This window comes from Peromyscus maniculatus, chromosome 15 (assembly GCF_049852395.1).
Source record: "Peromyscus maniculatus bairdii isolate BWxNUB_F1_BW_parent chromosome 15, HU_Pman_BW_mat_3.1, whole genome shotgun sequence".
Classification (NCBI taxonomy): domain Eukaryota; kingdom Metazoa; phylum Chordata; class Mammalia; order Rodentia; family Cricetidae; genus Peromyscus; species Peromyscus maniculatus.
In genome coordinates, this window is record NC_134866.1 from 50863241 (window position 1) to 50883401 (window position 20161).

At 43.1% G+C, this 20161-nt stretch overlaps 1 protein-coding gene and 1 non-coding gene across 2 annotated transcripts in view; one reads left to right on the forward strand and one right to left on the reverse strand.

The window, feature by feature from the left end:
• Positions 1 to 12503, forward strand: part of Cwc27 (CWC27 spliceosome associated cyclophilin) — a 178772-nt gene extending 166269 nt beyond the window's left edge. The window contains exon 14 of the mRNA XM_006982703.4: positions 11953 to 12503. Within this exon, the coding sequence (XP_006982765.1) occupies positions 11953 to 12115 (163 nt within the window). The 3' untranslated portion in view covers positions 12116 to 12503. The remainder of the gene's footprint in view (positions 1 to 11952) is intronic.
• Positions 11291 to 11367, reverse strand: Trnaa-ugc (transfer RNA alanine (anticodon UGC)). Its single transcript has one exon. It is a non-coding gene; the product is annotated as a tRNA-Ala (tRNA).
• Positions 12504 to 20161: the final 7658 nt, after the last annotated feature.

Sequence of the window (20161 nt, forward strand, 5' to 3'; positions counted from 1 at the left end):
TAACTTCTAGAACTTTTCTTTAGTTGACCTATAACCACTTACAGTGGCTAACTTGAGCTTAGTTTCTATCATAATCCTTAACAGTGGAGATACATTTTGAGGTTTGGGGGTTTTGTGTCTATTTTATTTATGCATAGTAATGCCTCATTAATGAAATAGTGACTCTCTCCATGAGACTAGACTCAAAAGTGTGGAAACAAGAAGCGATATGGCAGAACAGACATTGTTCAACTTTGGATAGCATAAAATCGTGAGTTCGATGTAATACAAATGTTTTATTCCATTCCTCTCTCTTAGCCAGGTTTTAGGTAGGGATCAAATGAAGCCAGAAGAAATATGATTATAGACCAGGGTCCTTGGTTACTGTTCATTTTATACAGAACTATAAATAATCCTGCAAAAGGCCAGTGTGGTTCGTTATAAATAGGGCCTCATCAGAGTTGCTGACTCTGGAATGGTGATTATTTTAATTCTAAGCTCTCCAGCCAGCCTCTGAAGTCACCCCCGCTGCTTCTTTTGTCTTCTGAGTGAAGAAAGCTCTTCAGCATTGACTCTGTTGTTGCATGCAATTTGTCCTGAAATACTTTTCTATCATGAGGGAAGCTTTGATCATGGGTATGATTTGAGTGAGACGAGCAGCCAGCCCTGTGCCCTAGCTGCTTCAGAGACCTTCTGGCTGGGAGCTGTGTCGTCCCTCTGTGGGGCAGTTAGTCTGCTGGCCACAGAGTTCCTGTTCCTGGCTGAACTGTCAGTTAAAGCTCCCAGCAGGTATAAGGACACACACTGCAGCTGTCTTCTGGAAAGCGTCTTAAATCTTTCCACCTGGTTCTGCTCAGTGTTACGCTGTTAGATGGGCAAGAAAGCCGAGGAAGTGCATTCTCCTGCTGCCGAAGTTATTTGGAAAAGTATATCTTCCACATTTAGTCTAACAGTACCCAATATTTACTAATCGTTTTTAACTAAGGAAAATGAAAGACAGTGTTTGGAGTTGGCTTTTCAAAACCCCAGAGGGGCAGTGTTCCTTTAAAACTCCGAACGAGGAGATTTTTCCATGTTAGTGGTGAACAGGGACAGTACCCTGATTTCTGTAGTTGTTGTCTTTTTCCAAAGGTCTGTGCCTATTAAGCTTCTCTTTCCTGAACTTCATTCTGTTAGCTCGAGCTCTGTGCCTCCTTTTCTCCGACTGTCAGCTTTAGACATGGCTCTTGTTTCTGGCTTCACGTCTGTCTGATTCCTTTAGGTCAGTTTCTGTTGCCCAGTTAAGCCTCCGTCCATCCTGATTCTTCTTCCTATTCCCACCGCCCCGTCCTCAGGCATCTCTGTCTGTGCCACCTGCTCTGCTGGACCCAAGCAGTGCCCGGCCCCGCTCCTCTGGGGCTCTTTGTAACTGCTTCCATCTCAGGGCGCGTGTCTGTTTTTCTGCCCGCCCCTTCTGCTCACATGTGTTACTGTGGTCTTGGATGCATACTTCATGTTAGAAAAAGATTTACACTTTTCTTTTTGATGCATGCTAGTACCTAAACCCAACCTCTTAATTCTTAAGTAAGTTTCTTGGAATCAGAAATGAAGAAAAATCTAAAATTAAAAATCCTTAAGTTTTTAACCTAAAAATAACATTCTGATAGTTAAAAACAGAAATAAAAGTGTTGTTTAGAACGTGTTTAAACATCCTAAGCGATATAAGAAATGTTCAATTTTAATCAGATAGCCATTTGTAGTTTAAACAGCAGCTGAAGTACACGTGACTTTGTAATGCACCTTCTTAGCAAACTCACAGTAAGCACCAAGTGTTTGTGAGCAGTTTTCAAATTTCTGGAAACTATTTTGGTCTTTTTTTTTTTTTTTTTTCATTAGCAGAAAACTTTCTCCTGCAGCAGCAGCCGTTCTCTTTAGGCTTCCCAGTTTTCAGGACTGTGGACTAGGACTCTGACTTCAGAGTAGGAACTTCCTCTGGGCCCTTCCATAGCCTCAGCTCGGTTATCTGCAAAAGGGAAGAGAGAACTCCAGCTGACCTTCATGTCTACTGAAAGTCCTGAGAGTGCCTTCAGTATGTGGTGAGGTACAGAACAGATCCATAAAAGGCAGAGGAGCTGAAATAACAACTCTTAAAAATAACCTGACCCATCAGTCATCAATTATGTTGCAACAGACTTAATAATTCTCTGAATCTTTATGTAAAAGACCAACTGCAAACTATTATAGAGATAGGTAAGTGCCACCTCTGGATCCACAACCAAACTATCTTTCCAATTTACAGTATTATCCTGTAAGTTTCATATAATCCAATAAGAATACCAGTAGAAGGAGGAAAAGAAACAAACAAAAGTGGCCAGCATAGTTTCTGATAAAAGGAGAAAGGGGATGCCATGTGATTAAAAATGCCACCTGCTCAAGAGCCTTGAAGCCACTTCTTACCATAAGAAAAACATCAGATTGCAGTGGCGTGGCACATAGCAAAGACCTGACTAGCACTCCACAAAATTCACAAGGGGATCAAAAACCAGGACACTCTGACCTGCAGACACACCTCCGTGGGTAAAAGCACTTGCTGAACAGACCTGACTTCAAATCCCCAGAAACTACAAAAAAAAAAAAAAAAAAAGAAAAGAAAGAAAGAAAAAGAAAAGAAAAGCCAGACTGGCACTGGGGGATGGGCAGGGCAGACAGGAGGATCACTGCAGCTTGCTGACTACTGGTCTACCTCCAGATTCAGTGAGAGACCCTACCTCAAGAGAATGCAGCTCAGAGCAATAGAAGATACCCAGTGTCCTCCTCTGGCCTCTGCATACACACACACACACACACACACACACACACACACACACGGAGAGACAAGATATAGCCTAAGGAAACACAACAGTGAAATATACTAAGATGTCCTGGATGAAGTCCTCACAAGGGAAAAGACATAGGGTAAATGGTGAGTGTTTTAGTGTGATCAGTATGCTGGATAGCTTTGACAGACATTTATTTTGCCATAGCCTGGGCACTGGAAGCTAGAGAATTTAATACTGGTAAGGCCAATACCTAGTAAAAAGTCTACTTCAGGATTACAGGTGACCAGTCTCAATTTGTCCCAAAGGCTGTCCACTATGAACACATACTCCTAGTGTGCCTTCTTGGAAGTTGAAGAAACCTTTTAGCATATCCTTCCTTTTCCTCTCAGTGTTAGTCTACTTTAATTCTTACTATAAATAGTGTCCCTGACTAGTTTATGGTCTGATAGAAGCAGATCATATTTCGAAATAAATGTACATGTAAGCATCCAAGACTGATTGGGTCCAAGTAAAGTGTAAGTATATGATGATATAACATAAAAATAATGAATGTCAGTATTATAAATGCCAAACTATGAAAGTGATAAATATTTTTTGTACAAACATAATTTGTAGGTAGTATAGTTGGTCACACACACAGATTCAGGTGCTGAAGGTCTAATACCCTATATGGTAGTATTTGGAGGTAGAGCATTTGGGAAGAAATTAGGTGTCAATGAGATAGATTATAAGGGTGAGACCACCATGAAGATTAGTGTTCCTCTAGGAAGAAAAAAAGACAAGAGTTCTCTTTCCACACACACTGTGTGGGGACACAGTAAGAGGAAGCCATCTTGTAGACCAAGGAGAGAGCGCCCTAGTCAAGTGACTCAGTTTCTGTCTTCAAACTGTGGGAAAATAAATTCCTGTTTGTAAGACACCAAGTCCATGGAATTTAGTTATAGTCCTGAGAAAGACACAGGAAGCACATGGGTTAAAGCGATATTCAGACTCCTTTGCCATGGTGGCCAAGCCTTCTAGCACTGTGTGAAGTGAATAGGCTGGACTTCACCATCTTCTCATCACAGGTAAGAAAGCAGGCCTGTGATTCCCACAGCCCGATGAGTGGGTCAAACTCAAGTCTGACTTCATTCATGCGGGTCTCCCTAGGAAGTATTGAAGAACTTCAAATGTAGGAGCAGATTCTGAGGACCAAAGCAGTGAGAAACCGTTTTAGGAAGAAATGGGCTTTGAAATGACCAGAAAAGGAGGGGATAGAACATTCCAGAGAAGTGACATGGACAGAAAAAGTATGCTTTAGTCTGTTTCTAGTAGAGCATTGTGGTCCTTCAAAGACTCAATGGAGGCAACACTTAGAAACTGTTTTGTCTTGCTGAAATGTGTATTTACAAACAAAGGCTGTTTCCACCTTTCAGACTATTCCCCCAAATCATGTACATTTGTGATCTGTAGTCTAAAGAATGACAAACTAAAATAACAACCAGGAGCTATTTAGTTGGGTTTCTTAAGAATTCTAAGTTAATAGGAAAATACAAAGTCATAACAATATGCAAACTAATTGTGTTATAACAAATTATGTGTGTGTTCCCAAAGAGTGACAAGGTCATTCAAACCAGGAAGGAGAAGGCTGAGGACCGTGAGTGCGTTTCCCACACTTCAGTGTGAGCAAACAGGAGCAGATGTTAATCTTTAAGCTGTTTAATTGGCCCATTTGAGACAGGTCAGCACTAGATTATTATAGCACAAACGTGCTGTCTGAAGAAATTCCTTGCTTTTAGTACTAACTAGCCCTTTTCTTTGCTAGAACGTTTGAAAGGTAAATTACTTGCCTGGAAACTAAGGAGTTTATACAACCTGTAATTGCTAAATAATTTGGAATTGTATATTAAAACTATCAAGGAGAAAAGTAAAGACAGTCAGTATTCTAGCCAAAGGTCTTTTTAGAAGTGATAGGAGTCCCAGAAATACTGACTTGTTTACAAGTACTTATCATCAGCATTCTTCTGAACAAGCACTGCTAGATGATGAGGTGCAAAGGCCAATGAAACAGCTCTGTTCTTCACAGCACCCCAGAGAGACGGGCTTGCAAAAAGAAGGCTAGAGCCATGGTCAGGACTGTCAGGGAGGCCAGGAGAAAGCAAGCCAAGCAGGAGCCGGGGTGACGGCACAGCCAAGGCAGGGAGGAAAGAGAGAGAGAAGACGTGAAAATACAGAGGCAGCAAGGAGATTGGAGAGAGCAGGCATTCTTCAGGAAGCTCCCAAGAGTCTAGCATGTCTGGAATGGAAGATAGGGAATCATGTAGATCATGGTCAGGCATGCGAAAGCCAGATTAAAGAAGGCATGGACCGGGCGGTGGTGGCGCACACCTTTAATCCCAGCGCTTGGGAGGCAGAGGCAGGCAGATCTCTGTGAGTTCCAGGCCAGCCTGGGCTACAGAGTGAGTTCCAGGAAAGGCACAAAGCTACACAGAGAAACCCTGTCTCAAAAAACCACAGCCAAAAAAAAAAGAAAAAAGAAAAAAAAAAAAAAGAGGACACATAAGAAATTTAGGGTTCCTTCTGTAGATAATGGACCAACGGGTTTAAACCATAAGGTTTTTCACAGCTAGATTTGCTGCATTTTCTGAAGAAGGAGGAGGAGGAGGAGAAGAAGAAGAAAAAAAGAAAAAATATATGAGGGAAGGTGGGGAGAGAAAAAGAAGAAAAGACAGGGAAATTGTCATGGGCCACAGTGCAACCCTACAGCCCTTTGTGATTTCACCCCTGACATTGTCAGACACTCGTCATCACAAGGACAGATCCTGGGCCCTGCTTCTTCCCCGCATAGACCCGCAGTTGGATGGGGTCATAGCTGGCATCTTAACTGTAAATAGAAAAAGAAGCTGGGACTGGAATTCCAGAAATAGGGTTTAAGACATTAACAAGATTCATGATGGAAGTTAATGCTGTTTCTAAGCAGTGTTTTCCCCAAAGATGTGCCCTCGTTCTTGAGGCCTTTGCAGTGTCTCTTTTGGAACTGCTTCAAACAAAGGCCAGCCTGGGGTTCCTTTATGATCCTCCCTTTAGAGCTACATTGTAATTTCTTGTTTTCCAGAAGGAGCACTCCCCATTCTGATTTTTTGTCTTCCTAGACCTAGCACTGAACTAACGGTTGACTGATTCCCAGGGTTAAAACTCCAGCATTGCAGATAAAAGCCTGTTACCTCTGAAAACTGTCATGAAACCACCTGGTCAGCAGCCACAGACTCCTCTACCTTCCCAGAAGTTGCCTGTGAGAAGGCACTGGTCGGCTAGGGGTGTAGCTCAGCGGTAGGGTGCCTACCCAGCTTGCTCAGGCCTGGATTCAGCCTCCAGCTCTGCAGAGAAAAAGGAGGGGGTGAAATCCTCTTCCTTGCCTCTCCATAGCCAGTGCAGACGCCGCCAGGCAGCATGGGAGAGCTTTTGGAGAACACTATCGGGATGCTCTGATTATTGTCTCACGCTTTGTTAACATTCCAAAACACATGTTTGCCACATTGTGGTGTCTATGTGCTCTCCCAAATAAACAGTTTGCTTCTGGAGAGCAGAGCCGGGGTCACATTTGCCTTTTTACCATCAGTAGCTAGCAGTGGACTCACCCATAAGAAGCCCTCAGATGTTTGTTGAGTGGATGATTGAGTCTAGCACATTGCCTCGTTTTCATACCACTGAGAGGGACTGGACTATGCCCTTGGAATGACTCAGTTTGCGGAGCAGACTCAGGACCACTTAAGCCTTGTCGGGTGTGTTAATAGTTTGTCATTGTGAACCCACTCTTGGGGCTGGAGAGATGATGAGCAGTTAAGAGCACTTGCTGCTCTTGCAAGAGGACCTGGCTTGGGTTCCCAGCAGCTACACAGTAGTTATCAACTAACCATAACTCCACTTCCAGGAGACCTGGCACCCTCTGTTGACCTCCATGGGCACCAGGCACACACATGGTATACAGATATACGGCAAAACACTCATACACAAAAATAAAATAGTATAAGAGTTTTTTTTTTCCCCAAAGAACCTGCTGTTCTCTCACTGTGAAGGAACAAAGCAAAGGTAAATGGAATTAAATCAGTCAGTGCAGAAATATAAAAGTTTTTAATCTTTGGCTCTATGCTCCTTACATTTAAAAGTGACCAGTGAGATGTTTTTAATGATTAGTTCTGGGACCCTTATGCTAGAATAATTAAATTCCAGGATACCTTTGAAGATAGAAGCCTGGCGGCAATGGTTTTTAAAAACACTCAGCTGATTTTCACGTGCACCCTGTGTCTGATGGAGGGGTTCTAAAAGCACTTAGAAAAAAAAAAAAAGTTGCTTTCAAAACAAATCCTCTCCCAGAGGGAGCTCTGCATTAGGAGCTGTGGGAGGTGCAGAGGAGCGGGAGGGGTCTCCCACTGAAGTCTGTCAGGGAGCAAGACCTTGCAGTGCCTGATAGAGTGCACTCTAAGAGCAACCATTAGTGTGTGCTGAGCTGGCAAAAGTCACGGAAAATGGACTTGAGACTCTCTGCAGCCCAGTAGGTGTTTCAGGAAGCTTATCATTAAAATAAAAGACAGCTCCTCCTCACAGAAGGTCACGTGGTTGCCTAGCAAGCCCGGTGCCAGGCCTGGCCAGTACCAAGGGTCTGAAGATTTCATTCTCATTAGAAACCACCGTGCTCAGCACTGGGCATACAGCTGTGAAGCCGGCGTCCACTGTCTCAAACACCTGCATCTCCTCCAGTTCAGTAAACAGACAGTTACAAAACAGTGAGCGGTGATGAGCAGCTGATAAGGTTGGGGAGATAGGAAGCGCTGCACGTTGGAATGCCGCATGCTTCTGCCTGAACTACTTCAGTCTGATCTGATAGTGTTCCTGAGTAAAGGCATATGATAAGAGAAAATGAATAAGAAACGCTATTCAGAATCTACAAGACTCTGAAGAGGAAGAATAGTTAAGTAATCAAAACAATAAAGTAGAATCGCAGAATAATTGTTTCTTGAGCGGGGCATGGTGGCACATAGCTGTAATCCTAGCACCTGGAAAGGTACCAGGCCAGCCCCGGATGCATAGCAAATCCATCTCAGAAAACAAAATAAACATGTTTATTTCAAGAGAAAAATGTTCTTAAATTGGGGTGACTTGGAAATGAGAAGGAATGGCTGTGAAATCTTTTAGCAAGAGAGCTGTTTACATTCTCGTGGGATAAATCATTTCACTTCATCTTAATCAGAAATGAGTTGCTAATGTTGGGATTCTGACTAAGCTCAGAATTGGATCTTCTGGCTTTTACATAGATGTCACTGCCATCCCATAATTTGTCTTCCCAGTTATCTGAGAACTTTAATACTGAATGTCATATCAGGAAAAAGCCATTTATTTACTTGGTGTATACTTTTACACAGTCCCATATCAGAATAAAATTCATTGTATGACACCACTCTGGAGGTAGGAAGCCCCCATCTCATAAGTCTATGCTAAAGATTGTGTTAATCCGAATGAAACTTCTGTCTTTGCCTTCAAGTAAACAAGTTCTGAAATTCTCACATGTAAATGATTAGTGTGTAATTAACTCCACAAGAATTCATTGCTCTGATTGGTCAGTTTTATAACCAGTCATCGAGTGGATAAGACTGAATTATTGGGATGTACAAAACTGAAGTGCCAGCACCTCCAGGATGGATGAAATAAGTTCTCAGTACCCTCCCAGGAGACTGAAGTGTGGGCAAGCTTTCAATTCATACAGTGTGTGATTTATGGAGGCACAGAGGTCAGGAGTTTATTATACCCAAAATCATAATAACTACTTTGTTTTCACTTTAAAAATGAAGTGACCAAAGCATGTTGAAAGATAAATGGGTGAGCCATTCTTCGCTATTAAAGATTCCACAGTATTGTGGAGTAGCCAGCCATCCCAAGTGTTGTGGTATTAAATCTGAAGTGGTCTGTAAGCTGAGAGCCCCTCCTTTCCTCTGGGTTGAAGATTGCTATTAATCAAAAATTTGGGCCTGTGTAGCAGTGGCGTATGAAACAAACAGCTGAAGCAGACAGCTCCTTTAATTTATGGCTTTCTGTGTTTTTCAGATTTGTGAGAGAGGTTTCTTCCTGTAGACTTGGTTCTGTGGCTCACTTGCCTAGATTTCATTTATTATACCAGAGCCAAGCAGGGCCGATAGTTGCAAGATTGTCTCATGGCATTGAAAGGAGGAAGGTACCTTTTTATGTTTTTAATTGACAAAGTCTGATAAAGTCATTCTGAAACATGTGAATAATCTCTACTAGAAATAGGTGTTATAAAAAAATCTGTATTGGAGGCAGAATGTGGGATTATTTTTTAAAATAGAACAATGAATTTGTAGAAAGGTTAATAACCTAACTAGGGTAGTGGGGTAAGTGAAGCATCGATATCAAAGTATTAAATACAATTGTTTTGAAAGACATGTGATGCCAGCTTAGGTGTTCGCTTAGGTGTCGGTGATGGGAGACTGTTAGGAGCTCACAGCGCAGGGCCTGAGCTCCCGTGGTGTGTAAAGGGCCTTCAGCAGGACAGCCTTGCCGCGCTATTGCACATGCTCCCCTTCCTAGGGTGCACTTTGTGGGGTGCACAGGACAGACTGCAGGAGTATGGGAGGAGAGGCCTCGTCATACAGTGCATTACCAAAATGTAAAGAGCTTTACTTTATTCAGTGACTCCAAGTGTCTACCGCATGACCAAACACCATGACCAAAAAGCAAGTTGGGGAGGAAAGAGTTTCTTTGGCTTACACTTCCACATCACTGTTCATCGTCAAAGGAAGTCAGGACAGAACTCAAATCCGGCAGGAACTTGGAGGCAGGAGCTGATGTAGATACCATGGAGCGGTGCTGCTTACTGACTTGCTCCCCATGGCTTGCTCATCCTGCTTTCTTATAGAATCCAGCACTACAAACCCAGGGACGGCACCACTCATGTGGGCGGGGCCCTCCCCCATCAACCACCAACCAAGAAAATGCCTTACAGCCAGATCTTATGGAGGCAGTTTCTCAATTGGGGTTCTCTCCTCTCAGATAACTCTCACCTGTCCAGCACGCCAAGGGAAGCAAGTTGAAGATGTTCTGTAGAGTCCAGGAGGAGGGGAATTGCTTAGGGCTTAGCAGCAGCCTCAGTAGTAGAGGCTGATGCTGTTTAGCTGGCTTTCAGAAGCACTTCACTGGGCGAGTCTCCACCGATTAGCCAATGTTCAGAAGCAAGAAGCTGTTGCTGGTAGTTGGCTTTCAGAAGTGACATGAGCTGTCACTGATTGTTTAGACCTAGGTAAGTCAACATTAATTGGTTAAATCCAGTTGTGTTTCCAGCTGGATCTACTGGTTCCTTGTTTCCCTGGTTACTGGAAAAAAAATCAACCTTTTTCAAGGAATTGGCCACTCTCAGAAGTTAACACCCAAATAAACACCATAGGAAATTTAAAACACAAGAAAATCAGAATCTGTAGGGCATCTACACATATACACATGTACCTGTTAGAAGTCAGAAGTTCTCACATGTGATGTGGCTCATTCCTGTGTTGAGATCAGTCATTAAAGTCAGAACAAACTGTATTATTAATGATAACACATAGTAATTTGAATGTGTTTTACCCCGTGTAAATATGATGTAGGTCATCTGTATGTCACCGATACTCACTGCATCACCACGACCTTCTAAAGTAGAACAGAAGGAAGTAGCAATGGTCCATATGCATATCCCCAAAAGGGCAGTATCTGTAATATTTTCCTTTCCTCCCAAAATCTCCTCAGGAATCCTCAAAATCTGAACATACTCATAGAGTTTTCTATACAAATAAATGTCACTCATCATCTATTCCTGCAGGGAAAAGAGCAGGAGTTCCTGACAGTACCAACTGTCCAAATCTCTGCTTAGACAGATCAAAGGAAATCACCGTCATATGTGAGCTCCTCTGAAAGTTGCAAGGGGCGTATGCAGGGTTTTGTTTTGTTTTTTTCCCTGTCTGCTATGATGAAGGAAATACGTATTTAAGATGCACTGATACTAACTGGATTTTTTCACTTAAATAATTAGTAGAAAATTCTTACCACTTTTGTTTATTCATATAAAAACTGAATTTTTCTCTTTTCTAATTTGTTCAATTGCCCTGACGTCTTCTGACTCCGCTGTTTCCTGCTGGCTCCTCACCATGGGGGCACAGCTAACGGCTGGCACAGCTCCCTGCTGCTAAGGATAGCTAGCTTATGACCACTTAGAAATCAAGCACATGCTGATACCTTAAGACCAGTGAGCATTTGCTGAAGTAGGAAGGCAGGATAGTAAACTTTCTGTAATCCACAGTGAGAGGAGAAAAGTAGTTCATGGAGTTACGCCAGAAGTTCCAGTCCCTTTAGGATAGAAAGCTCAGACCCTCCCAGAAAAGACAGCCACAACACAATTTGAACATCACTTTTGGTTATTTTTTAAACGTTTATCTTATAGATGCACACTTTTTTTGTTCTGTTTGTCACTGTTTATTTGATTTTTGTTAATTTGCTAGTGGTACTGGGGATTGAACCCAGGACCTTATGCATGCAAGGCAAATGCTCTGCCATTGAGCTGCACACCAGCCCTAACACATCATTTAAAGGTGGGATTTTTTTGGGGGGGGGGCTTGGTTTTTGTTTTGTTTTTAGTGTAATCCTTGCTTTTGACCCTTTGAACCACTCAGAACACAGCAGCAGATAGGTCTGGTCATTGGCTGGCATCTGGCTCCACAGCTGGCTCTCTATGGTTGAGTGTACTCTTAAAAAAAGAGGACAGAGTTCCAAATGTGGTCTTAGGAGACTCGCAGGTAGACATCATAGTTTCGCACCGGGAGGAATCTGCAATGAGCATGAGGGCAAAGATCCCTAGAAATGCACAGTAGTGGAGCAGACGGGCGTGTTTTCCAAAGTTTTGCTTTGTTTCTTTCTGGCTATGCAGTTCTGGGGACCCAAACCCAGGGCTTTGCACATGTGCGACACTCTGCTCCTGAGTGAGATTGCTCACCACAGCATGTGTTTTGTAGAACTGCTTTCCAGGTGGGATGGGCACCCGTAAGCAGCGACCCCTCCTGGTGCCGGCTGCTGCCTGGTTCCCTGTGTGAGAGTCGGGGATAAATTTCTACTTGGGGTTCCCAGCCTGAGCTCACTGAGTCTCTCTCCTCTTTTTCAGGATGTCACACGTGCTCCAGTTTGAGGACAGGAGCAGGAAGGTGAAGGATGCGAGCATGCAGGACTCAGACACGTTTGAGATCTACGATCCTCGGAACCCAGTGAACAAAAGGAGAAGAGAGGAGAGCAAGAAGCTGCTGAGAGAGAAGAAGGAAAGGAGGTGAGAGCAGCGTGGTGACGCCAGAGCTGCTGGCAGCGTGCCCGCAGTCAGTGTCCTTGTGACAGCCATGGACCGCGGCGGACGGGTGTGAAAGTATGTCTGAACCTGTTCTCTGGCTCAGAAAACAGATACTTTGTTTTGTAAATTTGGAATGATGTAAGCAAATGCTTTTGGTTACTGATACATTTTTTTGTCCTTAATTGACCTTTTATATTGCTAAATCTGAAATAAAATCAGTTTCTTTCCAGTTTAAATGTTAACCATTTGCAGACTGTATAAGCCTGTTTATGCCCCTTTACCCTGAAATGTGTGAAGTCTTCTTGTCAAGATTTTTATAAGTGCTCACAGAAAGAATAAGGGGAACTTCTCTGACACTTTGATATAAAATAAAAGCATTAACATTGATGACTCTTTTTGTATATAAACATATAAAAATAGCCAGACCAGTAGGACTCTCACTTCAATTTGTGAGAAATACACAGGCAAATTAATCATCTCTATCCAGGCCATTGCCTGGGTGTTAGGAACTCATTCAGGACAGGAGCACTCTGCTGCCATGCTCTGCAAACACCACATCCTGAGGCTGGGCCACCTCAGCGCAGCAGCACCAGGAGCAGGTAGGTGCACAGGACCCGAACCACCAGTAGATCGCATCGGGAATTCAGCTCTTGATGCAATCATTCACACCGGGTGTTTCTGTTACCTATTTTTAGTTCTAAAATCTGCTTGCTAAAATTGTACAGCAGGCCGACTTCAGTCACCTAATAAAACTTCACCAGCCACATCTTTTCAGAAGAAGTAATGAAATCGGTTTCCTCTTCCTAAAGCGCCGGCTCTTCAACTGTGATCCCAGGTGCAGCCCTGGCAGCAGACGTAAGGACGGAGAAACCCTAGTCTCCGCCTTGCTGCCTGCCAGCCACCACCAGCAGCACCCTCCTCTAGACTGTCTGTGTCCAGGGAACTTAAAAATGTCATAGCCCATGACCAGAAAGTTAGAATCTTAGGCCTGTACCCTAAAGAAATTTTCAGACACTGGTCAAGATGAGTAGGCACTAACCTACATTTAAGCATCATAAAGCAGAGTATACATATGTGTTACATAGCCACACTGTGGAATTCTTTATAGTGATAAAGACCACTAAACTCCAGGAATGTATCTAAAGGAGCAGCATTTGACTAAAGTATACCAGACCCTGAACTAAATCCTCAGGACGGAAAAAAAAATAAGTAAACAGAACTATATTACTGTATTTTAAAAGGAACAAACAAAACCAGATCTATCAAAATGTAAAGCAGATAAGTAATATAAGTTGAGAATGTAGTGAGGGATTATGCTGGTTTAATAAAGTGGAAGTTGGGGGTTTTCCTCCAAGATCCATGACTTCATTAGCCCTGGATAGTTACTCGGTTTCTAGTACTAGGCATGCTTGTTGAGTGGGTATTGAAGCCAATTAGAGAGTGGTTGGTTACCACAAAGCTGTGTGTACCACTACAGCACTCAGGTTGACAGTATCATGCTGATGGCTGTGGCTCATAGGTCTCAGAGCTGGGTAGAACTTGTGGTTGCTTCCCTGCTTTGGAAGCTTGCTTGGCGCCTTCTGATGATAACCATGAAAGATAATGACAAAATTAAGATCTCAGTTTCGCTAAATGATCATCCCATTTTAACTCTAAGAAGCAGGAGATTCTGAAATGTAGTAGTGATTGTGGGATTTCACCACTACAAAATTCACTAAATTTAACTACATAAGTAATTTTCAAAAAGAATAGGATTCTAAATTTGGTATAAAATATGCTTGTAGTCACAGGAAAATGTTTAAGCCAAATAAAGGTAAAGAAAAAAACTAAAATAAACATGAAAACATAAAAAAATAGCCTTTAAATTCACTTAATTTTTAAGTTTGGGTTTGTTTTTTGTTTATGTGTTTTGGTCAGGGATATTATCCTGAGACAAAACAGCCTGTCAGAGTTCTTGTTCTTTGCCTGAGAATGCTAGAAAGAGAGAAAACAATTGGCATTTCTGTTCTCATTATGGCTTCCGCCTTGAGTGAAGCTGGTGGCAGGTAAGAGCTAAAACCAGCCCTTGACCTTTCCTTTCTCAAAGGGTAATTGAAGTGAATGCAGATCCATCTGGGATGCTTAATGTTATAAAAATGCACATGGCCGCATGCCCTCAGCTGTGTCCCCTCTGAGGCCACGTAGTCAGTCAAGCATCTAAAAATGGGGACATCATAACACGGGTCATTAAAGCGTGTGAGGGGATGAGTGGTTTGCTGCTGTTTTTAGAACTCACTCAGTGAGTGATGGTGGGCGTCTCTCTCACACTGTCACTGCCAGGTTCTCGATAAGATCGGATGTGTGAGGTACATAAACCTGCCACGTCGTGTCAGTGTGGCCTGGGTAGAAAAGGTTAGATAGAGGTAGAGTACAGCCTGAAACATGCTGTTTTATCTTAGTGATAACAAAGAAGAGAGGGGAGGTGTGAAGTGAGCTGCCACTGAGGGGCTTATCAGTGTGAACAATTTGTCTATACGGTGGTGTCGATGTGGAGAAGTTAAGAGGGGTGGCGTTCCTCACTGCCATTCACAAACAAGAGTAGGTCTGCCTTCCCCATCACCGCGACAGCCAACACCCGAGCAGTCCGTCGTCCGTCGGGTCGCCCCATTTCTGCCTACTGGGAAGCACAGTACATTTCCTGTCTTTGCTTCTTTTCAGCTTTTAATGGAGAGATGTGATACAGGCACCACATTGTGGAGAAATCCTCGCTAGATGAAACTCAGATTCTAAGGAAAGTGGTAAGACATCAGCCCTTACTAGGGTGGTGTTGGAAGTACTGGGTCTGTAGAAAGAATGTTCATTAGCACAGCCATCCATCCCCACCACCTCCCAGACATACACACCCCTCACCAAACCCATAGACCACGTCTCCGTCACAGCCACTAAGTCTCCTCAGTCCCTGTGGAGAAATATTGCCAGCGATGTGGTGACAAGCAAGCTCAGAAAGAATGTACAGCATTTGTCAGAGTGTCGTCCCATGGCTCATTTCAAACCCTGATATAGCCCTGCTCTGTTAGGACCTTTTGCCATCCGCTTTCATGGCTAATGCTTTCGTACACTGACTCTCGCATGGGCACTGAAGAACTCATTCTATTGTGACCCCGTTTCCAGAGCCACAGTCCGCTTCTCTATTTTGTGCGATTACCAGTTTACGATGGATTTGTATCTTTAGATTCTCTGTTGGTGACATTTTCCAAAGCTTCTCTTTGGGTTTTTTTCCCCTACTTTTTAATTCCAGTAAATCTTATGCTCAGCTCAAAAAGGAACCAAACCTTATGGAGAAAAGGAGATGTAAGAAATAGAATGATGGGTCTTTGATTTACCCACTTTAAATGATAATGTACAAATTCATCATTTAACTTAAAAGAGCAGTGTTGAGTTAGGAGACGGGGATTCCCACCTGAAAAGAAAAACATGGATTCTGAATGCAGAGCAGGCAGAAGTCTGCTCTCTCTGTCTCCCACATCTGCTGGAAATTATTCCCTGAAGATTACATCATGGTATTAATTTATGTTACTTGATCAGCTAAAATATCTTCTGGAGGCTTTCTTCACTGCACCAGTTAAGAAGAAAAAGATTTTTTTTTTGTCTTCTAGAAAAATTATTATTTTTCTCATCCTCATAATGCCAAATGTGCTCCTTATAGCTAAACTGCCATCACTTTTTTTAAACGATGGAGATAATTTTGAAATTAAGAAACACTCAAGTGGCTTTTGAATCTATTTTCTGTGCTTAATGTAGGTTATGACTGTATCAGGATATTCAAATACTTTAATAAAAATGCACTAGAAATGAAGGGTCCCACATATAGAAAATATATCATCCCCCTTAAAATACATGCTTTGTAGTTGGTTCTCCACTGTTACAGTGAATTTATAATTGCAGGCTTCCTTCTTTTTTCCATGTGATATGTATAAAATGTTGTTGAATTTTCAATTTGGGGCAAATGTTTTATTTGGGGTGAGAGGCATGGACATTTCTCCTCTATTCTAAAAAATTCTCATTATAATACTGTATTATGGGTGCAAAATGAATAAACCGATTAAGAATCGGTGGTATTTCCCAACCAGCCGAAGACTTCAGCACGTGATTCTTGAACCTAAAGGGATGTGCAATGTGCAGGGTTTACGTCTGTTACCTAGGAAATGGCATGTGTTTCAAACCTGATGCATCCCAAGTTGAACACAGCTGCCACTCACAGCCTTGCTTCGTGACGGTTCTCCCACCTCTGTACTGGCAAGGCCAGCTTCCTAGTTGTCCAGGGCACATGACCTGAGTCCCTGTCTTTACCTTGCACACTCAAGCTGTTGGGATATTCTGTGGATTCTCCCTTCAAAACAGACCCAGAATATGACTATTTCCCACTGTTACCACTCAAGCGAAAGATCCTATCCATATACACGTGGACTCCTAAAAGAGGGCCATATCCAGTCCCCTTGCACTCACCTGTGTCCCTGGAGCTGATTATCATGGCAGTCAGCGAACATTTGTTAAGGATATCACAGTGTCATATTCTGTTTACACCCTATATAGTTTAGGAAAAGCCCAAGCCCTTACGGTGGTGTATGCGGCTCTGTGTCATTGCCATCCTGCTCCCCAGTCTCTCTGGCCTCCTCTTCCACCCCCACCCCCACCCACTCTCCTCGCTGGCTGCCCATCAAGTCAGCTGTGTCTCCTCCATCCCAGGGTCTTTGTAATGGCTGCTCCTGCTATCTCCAACATGCTTCCCATGACATCCTGACAATGCATCCCTTAGCTCCTTCAGGTCTTGGTTCAAATGATGCCTCAGAGAATCCCAGAGTCACAGTCCTCCTTTGGAACTGCAACCCTCTCCATTCCACACGTTCAGTCTCAATCTGCCTGTGTGTTTGCAGTCAGTGGTAGATACTGACTTTGCCCGATTAACTTATTTCATTTTCACGCAGTCTTACGAGGTCAGAACTTGCTAGTCATTTACAGGTGAGGGAATTGAGGGTTAGATATTTATTGTAGCTGGAGAGACGGTGCCAGCCAACAAGAGCACTTGCTGCTATGGCTGGGGGCCTGGGTTCAGTTCTCAGAACCCACATGTTGGCCCATAATTGTAATTCCAACCCAAGCAGATCCAATGCCCTCTTCTGGACTCCACCAGTACCAGGCATGTACATAGCATAAATACATACATGCAGGCAAAACATCCATACACATAAAAATAAGTACTTTTTTAAAGGTTTCTTTTTCTTTTTTTGCACTCAGTCCATTAAAACAAGTATTTTTGTCAACTTTTTTTTTTTTACTGGTATCTCAGTGTTCAGAACCTATCAGATTGGGTATATTGTTCAAATACCTAATCAATATTTGTTAAATTGACGGATAAACCACTACATCCCAGAAAGAACCTTTGAGGGCCAATATGAATTTATTACATGCTCACAGTTCAATATCACTTCATGAAGAGAGGTTGTGTTTATGATAAAAATGCAGAAGGATATAACCTCAGCTCAGGGACTGCTCCAACAATGTATAAATAATCTCCCAGTTTCCCTTCTCTCCGATGGAAACAACATCCGTCTGACCTTCCACCAAGACCCTGTCATAGCCTAAGAAAAGACAGGCAGGAAAAGTGCTTTCACAAGTGAAGACTGTAATGAGTAATGCTGGAGCTTAAGGGATGCTCAACTTTATATACCAGATCCTCTTCTAAGCATTGTGTGCTAACTCATTTGATTCTTATAAACAACCATATGAAGTGTTCGTCTCTATCTTTATCTCTGTTTTCCAAATCACGAAAAGATTCGGGCCTTAGTGAAGCTAAGTAATTTATCAATGTCCCACGGTGAACAACGGAGCTAGAATATCAGGACTCAGACCCCAGAGCTTCTGCCCCTGGTCACCAGTTTACTGAGCCTCTCTCTCACTGAACCAAGGCGTCCTTCTGGTCGACCGTCTACCATCTATAATCCGGTTAGAACACAGGAGTTCAGTTGAAAATAATTATATATGTAAAAGTGAAGTGAATGCCAGGAGGGACCAAGAGATGGGGTTAGTGAGATTAGCCTAGAACTACTTCCTGACAGGGAATTTTGACCATAATCTGAAAGGAAAGGAAAACAAGACATTGAGGAGACAGGTCTTGTTCCAGGTGGAGAAAAGGTTGTGCAGACGGACTATTAAGATAAATGTTAGGGACAATGTTGTGTCAACGTAATGCCAAAACATCTGGTCGATTCCACTTTTTTTTTTAAAAAAAAAAAAAAAAAAAAACAACAACCTCCATCATTGTAGTGAATTCCTTCAGTCAATCCAGATGTTTGGCGTCTTGTAGACAAAACATCCAGATGATTAACTGAAGATTTGACAGAGTTGACTGGATTAGCCAAACGTTGTAGCATTGTACAGACGCTGTCAGGACATTGCTTGGCTGGAGTGGGATCCAGCTGTAAAGGAGATGGATGGTCCGAGCAGTGGGGGGGGGTGGGGGGGGCTTTGGAGCAGAAGACCTGGGCCTGGCCCGCATGCAACTGGGAGCTGCTGCGAGAGGTGTGCGGTGGAAATGATGCTTCAGGAGGAGAATTGTGTGTGGAAAGAATCAAAAAGCAACCGTGAGAGGAAAGCTGTAGACAGGAAAGAGGATCTTAGGAGAGTGCAGGTGTGTGTGAGGTAATTAAAACCTGAACCCGAATGTGGAGAAGGCAACAGGAAGGAGCGGATCTGAAAAGCATTACAGAAAAAGAACAGGAAGTCGCGATGGGCTAGACGAGGGAGTGAAACGCACATCACCCCAAGGCTGGAGACCACGGAGCCTGGGAAAGCAGCTGCTGGCAGTCTCGCCACAGGAGTAAACCAAGAGGGAATCCCCAAAAGACCCCTCCCCCAAGGCCTCCATTCGGAGGCCACTGCCAGGCCTATAATCAGCAGGTATGGAGGATGAAGAGACTTCAACGTCAGGGTCCCTCATTAGTTGAGTGCTTCCTAAATCGATTTCCTTTTTAAGGACTGTTTCAGGAAGGGACCGAGAGTGTTAGGTTCACGCTCTCAGATGGACATAACCAGTGAAAAGTGTAAACAGCATTTAATGGCATTGGCTTTCCTGTAGTGTGTAACGCAAGCTAAGAAATATAAACCGTAATTAGATGCAGTGAGATTATGAGAAACTGCACAGTACCTATTTGATTTGACAGATTAGCATTTAAAAAGCCTGTTTGGCGTATGCAGACAGGTCTCTGTGAGTCTGAGGCCAGCCTGGTCCCCAAATCGGTTCCAGGACATCCAGGACTGTTTGACACAGAGAAACCCTGTCTCAAAAGAAACAAAGGAAGGAAAGAAAGAAAGAAAAGCCTGCAGACAGCCAGGCATTAATAAGGCTGAGTGCAAGTGGTCGCTTATGTTATTTAAAGGTCGGATTTGCAAAACTTTGGAGATCACAAGCCTTGGTTGAGGTAGATACTTCACAGAATATTTTTTTTAATTTTCAAATCTTACTTGATAAGAATCAAGCTGCTCCTTAGACATAGTCATGGATTCCAGTTTATTAGAGTCAACCCGGTGATGCTTCCAGGAAAGGGTGCTACAGTTTCAATCTCAAATGTCCCCCAAAGGCCCATCTGTTTATAGCTTAGTTCCTAGCCTAGGATGCTAATGAAGGCGATGAATGTTAAGGGCCTAGACCGGATGGCAGTTAGGTCATGGAGGGAATGCCCTTGAAGGGGATATTATCTCTCTCTTCCCTTCCCGCCCTCTTTGAGGTCAGCAACCTCTATGCTCCCATAATGACGCATTTTGTTCCCATGCCCCACACCAACGTAGCCAAGTGACCGTGGATCACAACATCTGAAATCATGCTCCAAAAGCAATGTTCCCCTCTCTCCAATTGATTCATTTCAGGTATTCGTCACAGTGAGGGAAAGCTAACACAGGGTGTGTGCTCTCGCTTACGACAAAGCATCCTGAGTATTTATGGAATTCGTGGTTTTGTGCATGTGCGGCTCCCAGCATTTTCAGCTCCCAGCCTCTC